Consider the following 13,688-nt stretch of genomic DNA (forward strand, 5'->3'; position numbering starts at 1 on the left):
ACCACAGGTCCTGGGCCTGCACGGGGTCTGTGAAACTGTGTTTGGCTTCAGAGACAAATGTGGATGTCAAACTGAAAAAGAATCCCACAGAGGGAAGAAAAGATGACTGGGGGTTTGGAACATCTCTCTTATGAGGAAAAGTTGAGAGAGCTGGGATTGAATAGCCTGGAGAGGAGAAGACTGAGAGGAGATCTTTTTAATGTCTATAAATATCTAAAGGGTGAGTGGAAAGAGGATGGAGCCAAACTCTTTTCAGCTGTGTCCAGCAATAGGGCGAGGGGCAATGGGCACAAACTAGAACACAGGAAGTTCCATCTGAACATGAGGAAAAACTATATTGTGAGGCTTAAGAGCACTGGAACAGGCTGCCCAAAGACACTGTGGGGTCTCCTTCTCTGGACCCAGCTGGATGCAGTCCTGTGTAGTGTATACTGCTCTAAGTGATCCTGCTTTAGCAGGGGGGTTGGGCTACATGACCTCAAGATGTCCCTTCCAACTAAAACAATTCTGTGAAAAGAAAGTGTCTGTATCACCTATGTGCTTCATCTTCAGTCTATGACAATGTACCCTCAGAGAGCAGCTGTCTTCAGGGAGCTGATTTGCAGTGGAGGGTCTTAGCTCGTTTTGTGGTAGATCCCACATCCATGTCCCTGTGTTGACATAAGAGTCATTTTAACATTGCAACATCAAAAGGCAAAAGTAGTCCTTCACACTAGTGTCCTGTAGGCAAGTACACAGAAGAATATGCTATTATTTTTTCTGTGGGAAGGCTGGTGCCTCCCTCAGCTGCTCCTTTTCCCTGTGCTCAGGAGAAGACCTGCTGCTGGGCAGTCCCTTCCCACCCTGCTTTCCCCCTCCTGCAGACTGTTAGGGTTGTGTGGCTGAAGCTGCTGATGCAAATTTGGGAAGCTGCAAGGTGAGACAGAAAAAGTAGAAAGCTGTAGCACTATGTTCTCTGTATGAACCAGACACAGCATTTACTTGCCCAAATTCCTTTGTGAATCTGTTCCATGGGGAGCACTAAAGAAAATTCAGTTCTTCAGTGCAGAGGAGGGATCAGATACAAACAAGCTCCTTGATTCTTTTAAGAGCATCAATGAAAACATTGAGGATCCTTTCACCTTGACTATTTAGGGGTTTGTTCAACGGGGCAAAATAGATACATGGAGCATCCAGTGAAAGACAGAGCCAATTATAGGACGTGTGGCAGATCTTCCATGGGAGGGAAGGCTAAATTGATTAAGAGACAAATGAGGGGTGATAAGTTAGTGGTATATAGGAGAGTGAATTGCCAGAAGAGGTCAGTTAGATGATCCTATTTAGCTTTTCTCATATATCAAGAGCAAGTGGAGTGCTGTACAATAATGCTAAAAGCTAATGAATTTAAAAGTGATACAAGTAAAATATTTTCTTACATGGTGCATAATTAACCTGGGAAATTAATCAGAGACCATTAAGACAAAGAGCTTAGCAGGATCAAAAATGGGTAATAAGTGACAGAAACTACAGAAAGATAGAAATGTATACAGGGTTGTTCAGCCATTTACTTAAAGTCAGTTGCTGCCTGGGGCTGCAAAGAAACATTCCCCGTGGGAAAGCAAGATGGGACAATTGGGCTTCTTGCAATATGGTCACTGTCATTTTCTAGAGCAGAGGGCACACCACCACCTACCCAAAATCACAACCAGAAAACTTCTCAGCTGCTTCTTTGAGGCTTCTGAGCCTGGAGACAAAACAGAAATCCCCAGTGGGGTGGTGATGCTCCTTTTATCTCCCAGACAGGCAGCCAAGGAACTTATGAATAGATGCTGAGCATGGGAATTGTATTTTGACACAAACAGAGGAGAATGATGTGTAGTTTCTGACTCTGCCTTTTATTAACTGAAATGTGCTCTAAAATGGTGGTGTTTGGTGGGTAATTAATTGGCATGCATTCTGAACTTGCAGTGCTTGATTGGGCCTTCTTAAATTTAGTAAACAAAGCTGTCAGCTTCTGCTGAAGGTGTCAGAGATCTCCTCAGATTTTACAGTGGGCACAAGGCTTTTTGGAGGTGTCTGTGTGATGATGGGCTCCCTGCATTTCTGAAGTGTTTTGGAGGATTTCAGAGTCAATTTCAGAAAGCCAGCAAACTTTATCATAGTTCAGAACTTGGAAGACAAATTTCTACCTGTTTTTGTTTCCTGCAGGGCTGCCCTGCCCTTGGTTTTCAGGGATGAGCAGGGCCTGCACCAACCCAAATACTGGATTATGTAGGTGAATTCAGAGGAAGCAAGGGGGTAGAATGTAAAGTTACTGTAAAAGAGAATGGGACTGAATAAAATAGCACTAAAATGCAGTGTTCTCTTTTGATATGGCTGTCTCTGTGCCTTAGTTACTCACACCATCAGTGTGCAGTGGTATTTCATCTCCAGTTCTCATGTCTTTAGGTTTGAGGGCAGATCTTTTTTCCTTCAGCATGTGGTTTGTGAGAAAAACTGAAGTGACAGCTCGTGTTTTGTATCAGATCTTTGAACAAGGTTCTTTATGAAAAGTGGGCACTGGTTCTTACAGGATTTCAAGAATGTTTGGAAATATTCAAATGCTGAGGGTAAAAATTACATGCAGGACATAAGTAATGGTAAAATGTGTTCATTTACTGTGATAACACATGGGGAATTGGCCCAAGGATGAGATTGCTGCTTTAGGAGCATCCTGCAAGCATTCCCTTGATGAAGTTTATGGACCAACAAGGGCTGTAACTCTCTAGTCCTGAAGGGTTTGGGTGCAGCCCAACTTCAGCAGGCCACTGGCTGGAGATATTTTTTTAAATCCAAAGTGAATGCTAGGAAAAGTTTCTATGTTCTTCAAAAGAAGCATTACCCTGGGCCCCATGGATGCACCCTACGAAAATCAGGACTTGTGACTGAGACCTGCAATTGCGATTTTGCTCATCATCCTTGCACTCCATGTTCCCTTCCTGAAGCTGGAATGCAATGCAGGGGAACCTGCTGTGCCATGGTGGTATGTGCATCCCCCAGGGCTTGTCTTTCTTTCAGGGCTTGTCTTCTGAGAATCAGCCATGCAAAATCTATGCACAGCCTGATTACAACAGTGATTATGGTCCAAACTTCCTTTCCAGGTTTCTTCCAAACTCTACCCATGGTCTCTGTACTCTGTGGTAATTGGCTGAACAGCAGCCTTTAGCTCAGTTGCAACACAGGGTGCTCACAAAACCAGGCAGGATGTTACCACCACTGTAGCCATCCTAGGAAAGGATTAAAGAGCTATTCAAATACATGTTGCTCTTGATATATCTATGCATATATTTGTAAATAAAAAGAGGGATGAAAACTTACTCAGGGCACTTTACATGTCCTCTTTCAGCTGAAACTCAGCAACTCAGTCTGCTTTTTCTCATCATGTGCTCAGAAGTTCTATTTTGCAGTTGAATTTCTTGAGTTCAAAACTGACAATTTCTCTTGCAAAAGTTTAAGATTTAGTAAATTGATTTTTAATTTTTGCTTTTATGAGAAATCATTTTAGCTGGAAATGCCCTTTACAGTTCCATTACAGGTTTCTTTCTGATGTCTTCTTTTACTACAGTAGTCCTGTTACTAGAACAGCTACCTTTTCACGTGAGTTTGAGTAGAAGGTTGGGAGAAGATGCAGATGAACACACTGATTCTTGGACATATTTGTCTTTGCTGCATTCTCAGTCTCCATTTTTCTGATCCTTTTCCATTAATGGCAATAGCTCCTTGCTTAAAGCATCTGTGGTCTTCCTCAGGCTGGACCTAGCTCCTGGAAGAAAGGTCTTCTGCAAATCTAATTGTGACTCACTAAAAATTTAACAAAATTTGAGCAAAACTTCTACCAAGCCAGAGCAAATATTCTTACAAATGACAATTAGAGGAGCAATGTGGTGGTGATACAGGCCCAGTGAATTGCTTGTAGGATTTGGAAATTTCAGTGTCCAGCAACAAAAGAGAGTCTGCTGGAGCCCTGGGCTGTGAGCTTAGTTTACCAGGAGCAAAGTACCTGAGCAGGAGGAAAAAGAAACCCCACTGCAGTTCAGCCTTGCAAAGAATTTTATCTTTTTTTTCTCTTACCATCTTTTGTCTGGCTGCTCTCTGCCCTGAGGGGCTGATGGCAGGAGCTGAGAGGTTCAGTCTTTGAATAATGGTTGAGTCAGTAGTTTTTCCCACTGAAATTCATGTAGATCTTAGAACAGGGAGATGACTGGTCTCTTGGGGAAGGGAGCAGCTTGGTTGCAGGGCATGGTCATTCCCTTCTGTTGGGATGAGAAAAAGTAGAGATCTGCTATACACCCCAGATGCATATGTTCCTCTGATGAGACCTTGTGTCCTCCCAGAACTGGCTACCCATGTTATCAGGCTTCTATCTTTAACAGAGCATTTTGTAGGGAAGTCAGCACATTTGTACAGAATTCATCTAAGGCACTCTTCAAAACTGAAGAAAGGCTTATGTGTCCAACAGATTGCTTGATTGTTTTATTTCCCCCCACCCCCAATCAAACTAGCTGATCCTAAGAAAGATACAGGTTCATATAAGCCTTGTCTTGCTGATAAAAACGAGAAGAGTCTCCATGCTCCAAAGAAAGCTTAAAAGAAGATTGATTAATTAATTAATTAAGAATCTTTTCTTCTGAGTGCAACAGGATCCCAGTAACAAGTGAACTTTTCATTTCCAGTAATAGCAGAAATTACTTCAATAGCATGATTGTGAGCACCCATGGGGCCATAATGTGAATGGTCTTTATTAAGGAATAGACTGAACTTCTGACTATCTTTCTTCCAGTCATTTCCACAGGCTATAAACAGCGCCTGGTTTGTTGCTATTAAAAGATTCCAAAGACGACGATGCTGAAAAGCATTACTGTTTAAGTCCTCATGGCCTGACATTGACATGAAAAACATTTTCTTGCAAGTAAAGGGAATTTGGGTTCTCCAGCATGCTGCAGTTTTCTTCAGAAATTACTACGTACAATATTTGTGATATGGGGGAGTTTGTTGGGTTTTTTTTTTGCTTTTGTGTTTTTCGCTTTAGTTACTTGTCACTATACCCTGTTTTCAGTTTTTCAGCCATATATGTAGTCAGAAAACATCTTGGGGCCAATTTTTCTATTGTCCTGGTGTTATTTTCTGCCTATGTTATTACCTGATGGAGGAGCCTGGTCATGTTAAGGATCAAGCCTCGTTATACATTTGTTCCCACAAATGACTGCTCTGAGGACCAATGTTTCCATTAACGTGGAATTTTGCAAAATGATGCTAAGTAAAAACTGAAGTAATCCATGATCTGCTGAGGTGATATTGAAGACATATCTCTGATGCACAGCAGACCTATGCATTAATCCTATGTTTTGAGGTCTTTAATTGCTTTAAATATTTGCTTCTAGATCTGTGTTTCACACATCTTATTTACATGGTTTATTTTTCATTTTATGAACAAATCGATAACCAGACAGACTCTTTACCACACTGGATTAGTTTTATTTATTCTCTTTGAACTTGATTAAAAAGCTGTCAAACATAAGTCTACATTTTATCAGCAGAACACTTTTACAAAACAGGGTAGGACATGTGTGTAGCTGGAAACATACATTTCAAAATGAAACAATATTTGATATATTCTAGACAGTTACCCTTTTGTTTATCCATGACAACTGAAACTAACCATCAAATGCATAAATTGATTCAAGTCTAGCCAAGTAATCCTAAGGGCATATGAAAAGGCTTCTTTTTAAAGTTCTTTCTAGATGAATTTAATGTAGTTCCCCAATAAAGCATCCTCAGGAGCACAATACAAATGCAACAGAACATGAGATAGCTGGGGAAAGCAGGCAGATGTACAGTGTGATGAAGAATCAAAATGGATGTTACATTAAAACGAGCAGTCATGCAATGTCTTCATTTCATGTACTGCGTTGTAGAAAAAATGCCAAAGTTCTATTTTTGTTTTTAATTATATTTTTTTAGGCACTGTTATGCAAATAGTGACATTCTGGTGGTGGGGTTTTTATTATTACTATTCATTTAAAAGTATGAAATGTAATCTTTTCTTGAACTCCTGGAGTAGGCAAATTGATTATTCATCATGTCTTTAACTTTCAATACGTATCAAAGAGGGAGGTAAATTATACTCAGATTAGCTCCAAATGATCTGGTAGCACTGTTTTAATTCACTGCCTTTAATATACATGTTTTAATCCATTTTCCACAAATCTCCTCAATTACTATTTGTCTTTCTGTGCCGTTGCATATGTTGGTAAACAGCATTTTCTGTGGTCTTTGGCCATATGCTGTATGCTCAGCTTGCAAAAAAAATGACACTTGGAGTGCTAGCATAATGAAACTCTCAAAGGGTTAATGCAGAATACATATAGGCAAGTGTTGACAATATTTTTTTTATTCCAATGTTTGAAAATTAAACACAAAATCGTCATTAAGTTTTCACAAAACGAGGCATCTGTCACTTGAAAGAAAAAGAAATATTTCAGAAATATGTTTACAGAAATGTAAAAATATTAGACATCAAGACAGATGTGAACGTTTTCAATAACAGGCCCTGTCTGTCAGTCTTCCTCAGAGCTGAAGATCTTGCTGTACTCACTCAACATAAGTTCAACTATTTGATTTTGGTACAGCATGTGGACTGCCATGTTCCCTGTCTCCTTTTCAGGTCTAAGGAGTGTTGGTCCAAACACAATTCCTAAGCTTTGTGTTGACATAAGATTCACGGATTCCTTGGCTGCTATCCTGTTGACGAAAGGAAAGAATTGGTTAAAGAAAAGAGGGAAGTCAAAGGAGTCACTCTTGCATTTGAAGTACATAGAGGCACTTTTTTTACTGATTCTCCTAACGGGTGGAGGGGTGTGTGTGTGTGTTTGGTGAAGTTATCAAAAATAAAAAGGGGAAGGGAAGATACAGCTCCTGGCAAGCAAGGAGAGGAGAGTCAACCAGACAGCAAGGTGTGCTCGGAGTGGAGGTCTAGACCCTCATTTACAGCACTCTTGTTTCAGGTCAAAAATAGTGTCTGGTGAATGAGCATTAGTGGGTATGTAAGTGTTGGCAATAATTCCTGAGCTCTTACATTCAGATACTAAACACAGGGATTGCCTTTTAAACTAAGGGAATCAAGCACTTTTACTGTCAACAGTTTTGGTGGCTGCAGGAAGAACCTTCCCTGCTTCTCTTAGCATGGTCTCCAGCACTGAAAGAGTTGGGAAAACAACAACAAAAAAAAGCCCCTTAATACAGAGCTCATATGAAACACATTCCTTCTGCTAATTTAAATCCAATAAAGTTAGCATGGTCTGAAATGGATTGTGAAATTTATATAGCTAAAGACTTTTGCATGCCTTATCCTGACACAAAGTTTCTTGAAAGATGCTGAGACTACATACCTTAATGAGATGACTTAGAAAATAATGGCAAGGATTATAACCTTTGATATCTTCATTACCCACAAAATTACAGGAGGAGGGCTATTATTATTAAAAGTTGATCTTATGTCTGTATTAAGGCTTAATATTCTTGTGGAAATTATATTAAGGATGGAGAGGTCTGGTCTAAGAACAATGCAGGTTTAATGGATGGAGTTTAGGTAGGCAGTTTCATATAAATCTCTGCAGTGGTGAGTAGGAACTAAGTGGAAATCCATTTCCTTCCACCCTCCAGAATATATAATATATCTTAGCTTGGAAAGACTAGTAAATGAAGATACATATTTTATAAATAAATTATGCAGCTTTACCAAGGAATGCAGAATAAATGTAATTTGAATATGTGTTTGAATTTATGGATGCTTCCTTAACCTGCTAGTATAAACTTAAATGTTCCAAGTAGACTGTTGAAGCTGAGCTCTGATTTTTCCCCTTCTCTCTCACTGTCACTCACCTTTTTTCAAAATCCAGACAGCAATTTAAAAAAAAATAAAAAAATTAATCTGTTTTCCCATACCTATTGCTGAATTTACAGGAAGCTACAGTATAACTGAAAGAAACTTTATGAGACATAATGGGTTCAACCACTTAAAAAAGGGTTCTTTCATGTTACTGGGTGGGTCACCCAGCAAAGAGCAACATCTTGTGGATTTCTGCCAAACTTGTCACTTACAGTGTTCATTGAACACCAGTGCTCATGGTTTGGGTTTATTTTCCCCATATATAAATAGGAAGCATTACTTCTGCCTCATGCTCATAACTGTGGTGTCCACTGCACAAAACACTCTCCATATGGCACTAATCAGATTGGCTTAATTATTAGTTTCTTTAAATATACCATCTTTATTTTAAATTAAAAAAAAAAAAAATTATCTTTCCTCTGTGGTGATATTAACATATCATCTCTTCTCTTAGGAGTTCAGGAAGTCTAAAAAGATAGTGGTTTTGTTGCCAAGTGGCTGTGTGGGCTTCTTATGGACATCACACATCTTTATCACAATTAAAAATGTTACAGGGGTGATGATGCTTAGTGCCACATATGCAGAAGCACAAACATCAAGCTTGGGGCCTCCCTGTGAGAAGGTCCTGATTTCTGTTGAGCTTGCTACATGCTAGAAGTTGGAAACCTTATAAAGTATTTGCAGATAACACCAGTAAGGGTAGAGATGCTCGTTCACTAGGGGGAAAAAACATATTCAGCAGTTGTATAACTTTAGAGATAATCAAGTTAGCATCAGCCATGACTTTCAGTGTGGGGATCTTGATGATGGACAGCACTGATTAAGCTGGAGGAGAAACACATTGCAGGGAGGACGAGGCAGTGGGTCATGAATTATGAGTCAGGGAGGCTAGTGGTGGCAGAGCTCAATTTACTGAAGGGAGAGGAGGGGTCTGTCTTCCTTTGTCTGTAAAATTTGGAGCAAGGTGCTGAGATCCCATGTTTCTGATGTGGACACAAAAGATGGAAGACGGATGGCCAGCCCCTCTGTCCTTGTTTGCCATCTTTCTGAAGCAGAATAATTCCCCTTGTTTTTCCTGGAGGTGCCATTCTGCACCTCAAGTCTTGTTTGAATCCAGGCATTGCCAGCACTTGGTCTGTGGTCATTCAGCTCTCAGGAAGTGAGGGAGAGAGCTTAAAGCAAGAGAGGGACTTCATGGTGTGTGTTGGTGATGGAAATGAACCAGCTGTTATGGTTCATCAAAATGGAACGTGGTGCTAAGAACATTTGCATATGTTTGGGGCTTCTAAGCTAAACACTAGTTTTATAACTGCTGTATTGATAGAATCTCTTCAGAATTCTTGCTATTTTTCTATCTTTTCATGCAGTTGTATTTGTTTTGATGACCATAAGACCAAAAAACCATAAACTAAGCAAACTTGGAAATGTGGAAACTCCGAGTATTTAAATAATCTCCATAGTAAAATACAGCTACTGGAGGGAAAGCAAGAAGGAATTCAATCCAGCCTGAATGAAATAATTAGAAGTTTAGGACCTTATGATTTTTTAAATTACAAATGTTTCCAATGGCATTCTATAACTATTTTGTTTTCATCTGTCCACAAAAGAAAAAGTCAAAGCACAATAAAAACAAATGCACACAATTTAAGCTATTACTGTAGCTGTTCAGTGACATTCAGTTGTTAAAAGAGAAAATCCCTAAAAATGGGCAAGACTCCTTTTTATTTTTGGCAAGAAAAAGAGCAGAAAGAGTGATACACCATTTACAACATAAAAAGTGAAAGGAAATGCCAGGGCTACTTTTTGTCAAGCCCAAATGAAAGGAGCAATGATCCATCAATTTAAGATGATTTTGGAAACAATCTATGACCCGGTGCCACAGATGTTGGAACTACATCAAGAAACTGTTGGGTGTTATGCTGTGCAAGATTTCTCCCTCTCCCCAAATAAATGAGCTTCAGGAATGGCATCAGTCCCTTCAGATCACAAGTCAGGAGATATGCAGAAAATACAGTTCTCATTATTAACAGTAATGAAATTAATGATGTATTAAACCAGCAGAAGTGTCTGATAGAAGGGCTCTGGTGTCAATGGCAGATATATAAGCAAAAATACTTGGAATTTATGCTTTGGCTGTTGCCAAGGCAACTGAAAGCTGAAAAGCATGTGACAGAGAGCAGGGCAACTCTACAGCTAAGAGGGTCATTGTATGGTGAGTTTGGCTCTCTAGTTCCCTTATATCTAGACTTTTCAAACTCTCTAAATAAAATCATTCTTAATTTTGACATTTGGAAAGCACACTGGATTATTACTTCAAATACACTAGGTGTTAGGAAATGTTCTTCATCCATTTTTACACCATAATAGCTGCTGAGGAGGGAAAGAAAAGCATTTCAACAGTGACTCTGATTCCTTGCCTTCTAATGTTCGTACTGCACAGAAAAAAATCTGAGAAAGAAGTCAGTGTTCTTAGGGAGGAAAAGCTCATTCCAAAGGCTGCTGTTTTCCTGTGAGCTAGAGAGTGTGTGAGGGCAGAGCTGTTCTCTGCTGGCTGTGTTAAGATCTGCTCGGTCTTGCTTTTTGAGCCTACAAGGATTTAATTTTACTCAATGTTTGGGGCATTTCTACCTTAGCAGAACTGGTTTTAGCCATGCATAGTACTACATAACTGTTTTAAATTATATCAAAGGGTAACCTTTCAATAAGACAATCCTGCTGCTCTTCCATGAACTGGTAATATAGACTATGACTAAAGGGTAGCCCAATACAAACTGAGGGGATTAGAAGAGTGAAAACAGTCACGTGGTAAAATATTATGGGCCAGAATAGAAGGTGTGGGAAATTCATCCTCTGAATTTTGTAGAGGACCAAGGCATAAAAGTAGGTTTTGATCTTATCAGAATCTTGTCCACAAGCATTATGCAGAATAGTTTACTTATCTAGAGAAGTCACTGAGAGACAGAAACCAAGATCTAAACACAGGCCAAGAAAGATTAAAGATGCATGTGAATAATTAAAAAAGCTCCCTAGAGGAAAAAAAACCAAACAACCAACACAACAATGATGTATTTGTGACATCTGTCCTCTTGGTATAACATCTAAGCTTACAGAATTAGGAACTGACTCCTCCTAAGTGGATTATTCCATGACAGCCCATGTGGGTGGGTTTTGTACCTGTGCTGTGATAGTGGCTACTGTCATGGCCAGAGCTGCTTATCCTGATGGACAACAGGGCTGGTTTGGTATGCAAGTTCCTAGGAACTGCCTTAATGGGTCAAAGTCTGCTCATCCCATTGATTACCCCAATAATTATCCCCAAATTAGCTAATATCCGTTTCCTGTGCAGATTCATATGCAAATGTAATGTTTTAGTTTAAGGACTTGGCCCTGGGAATGGCTCAGCTCACCTCAACTGTAATTCTGTTCAGTGCCCTGCTATGGGCCAGTTTTTAAGCAGCAGTTGTTTGGCTTTTGCTGTTGCAGAGCTTCCAATCTATTTGAACACATTAAAATCTGATTCTTATGATGAACAGTTTCTAGCTCAACATTTTGTGCTCTTCTCCTCAAATGCTAGTTCACAGGAGTTAAAAAATAACAGGTATTAGATACTTTGTGTTAGTGACAAGACATTTGGGAAGGAATCATCCAACCTTGAAATAAAATCTTTATTGAAAGCAATTCTACACCCATGCCAGTCAGATACATTGTATGATGAGAAGAGATGTCCCAGGGGAAAGCTCAGCGCAATAGACAGGGTTGATTACTTGGACCTCCTGTCAGTTCTTAACTCATTGACAATGGCTGAGACATTCAGTACAACTTTGTTTTCTTTATTTGGAAGTAAAGTTAATATACTTACCTTAACTGTGCCAAATGTACTGGAAAATAACCTGATAATAAAACGTACCATCCTACGAAGCGATAATGTCTGTGTGTGTATAAGCACATTTTGGCAGGGCTTTTGCAGCTGGGTTTTTCAGTGTTAGGAAGGAAGCACAAGTACAAAATGATGCACAGATAAACTATCAGGTTTCTTCTGAATGTATTTCCTTTCCATTTAAGTCCTGTTACATCCTTTCCTGAGATACAACATATTACTGCAACATCATTTTCAGTTGTAAATTTAGTTCAGCTACAGTCGTTGCTCCTCAGGAAGTACTTAAGCAGATTTGGTGCTAAGAAGACAACTGAACTACAAAGTTTTTTGTCTTTGAGAATCCTCTTAAAATACAAACAACAACAAGTGTCCTGCTATAACAGGTCAAAGTCTTGCAGAGATATCCATATCCAGATGGATATACCAGCTTAGGACAGACACCTGCCATGGAGGATGGAGGCAGGACCTCCATGTTGCTTGCCCCCACCTTGAGAGATTTATGGAAATCATTGTGGTGAGCCCCTAATCCCATAAGCTCTAGTTTTGTAGACTGTTCAAGTCATTTTTATTGCAATGTAGATAAATTTAAAATTTAGTAATAAATTTGGGTTCTTGATATTTTATGAATGCAAACTAAACCTCATTCTTATTTATGCAACAACAAGTGTCCTGCTATAACAGGTCAAAGTCTTGCAGAGATATCCATATCCAGATGGATATACCAGCTTAGGACAGACACCTGCCATGGAGGATGGAGGCAGGACCTCCATGTTGCTTGCCCCCACCTTGAGAGATTTATGGAAATCATTGTGGTGAGCCCCTAATCCCATAAGCTCTAGTTTTGTAGACTGTTCAAGTCATTTTTATTGCAATGTAGATAAATTTAAAATTTAGTAATAAATTTGGGTTCTTGATATTTTATGAATGCAAACTAAACCTCATTCTTATTTATGTACTGGCTTTCTGGATGGTTTGTTCAGTTGCATTACAGTGGTATTAACTAGATGATGAAGCTAAGCAAATGCAAACATTACCAGGTGAATTGCCAGATTGTTGCTTGATTGTGAAATCTGTAGATCATGCTGGGGAGGGCAGCTTTGTGCAGATGTCACTACAACCCGAGGTTTATGCTTATTGAGGAGCTCCAAACCACTACGATGTCTGTTCCTTTCAAAATGTGATCACAGTGGACTAATCTAGTTTTAAGCTATTTTTGCCTGTGTAAAATGTGAAGGTTCTTCAAATTCCTCTTTGCTCCATAGGTTGGATTTGAAACAATAGCTATCCAAGAGAATAGTAATGCAGAAACCAGGTCATGGCTTATGATATGCTACGAGAGGGGTCAGAAATAGTTCAGACATACTTAAGAGCTTGCTTTTGCTGAAAATAGCCTCCATGGCTCCTGGCCTACAGAAACTCCATAGGCTTCCTGTGTTCTGCAGCTGTGGGTTCATATTACAGCTCTTTGGGAAAAATCCCTTCTCTTCAGTTGCTCTGGGACACAAGAATGAGCTCTTGATGCTGTCTTCTTCTGCAGACTAGCCTTTAAATCTGGCCATTGGATGGCTATATATAGTACCTGGACAGCTGACAGGGACCTGGTGGAGAATGGGTTTCCTCGGGGGATCCCCTGCATATCTCACAGCACGAGCCCTTCCCTGGATGAACTGCCTTGGAGTCCAGCCCTAAATGAAAATAACAACTAAACTAACTCCAAATATTGGTTCACAGTTGGCTGAAAAGTCTCTGAAAAGCTGAAAAGAGAGGCATTTGTTCTGGCTTAGCCTGGTTTAACATGAGAGCAGTTCAAAATAGAATCTTCTCACCGTTGGGTGAACTTTGCTACCTGTAGGACTTCCGTTCAGAAAAGTTTGTGTGCTCTTACATACTGCCTGTCTTGTAGGG

The 13,688-nt window shown here is 39.7% G+C and overlaps 1 protein-coding gene across 1 annotated transcript in view; it reads right to left on the reverse strand.

The window, feature by feature from the left end:
- Positions 1-5,470: 5,470 nt before the first annotated feature.
- ARHGAP15 (Rho GTPase activating protein 15) overlaps positions 5,471-13,688 on the reverse strand; it is a gene marked incomplete at its 5' end in the record, with an annotated part of 279,947 nt that continues 271,729 nt past the window's right edge. The window contains one exon of the mRNA XM_009997402.1: positions 5,471-6,759. Coding sequence (XP_009995704.1) covers positions 6,576-6,759 — 184 coding nt within the window. The remainder of the gene's footprint in view (positions 6,760-13,688) is intronic.

Source organism: Chaetura pelagica, unplaced genomic scaffold, assembly GCF_000747805.2.
Source record: "Chaetura pelagica isolate M959 unplaced genomic scaffold, ChaPel_1.0 scaffold575, whole genome shotgun sequence".
Classification (NCBI taxonomy): domain Eukaryota; kingdom Metazoa; phylum Chordata; class Aves; order Apodiformes; family Apodidae; genus Chaetura; species Chaetura pelagica.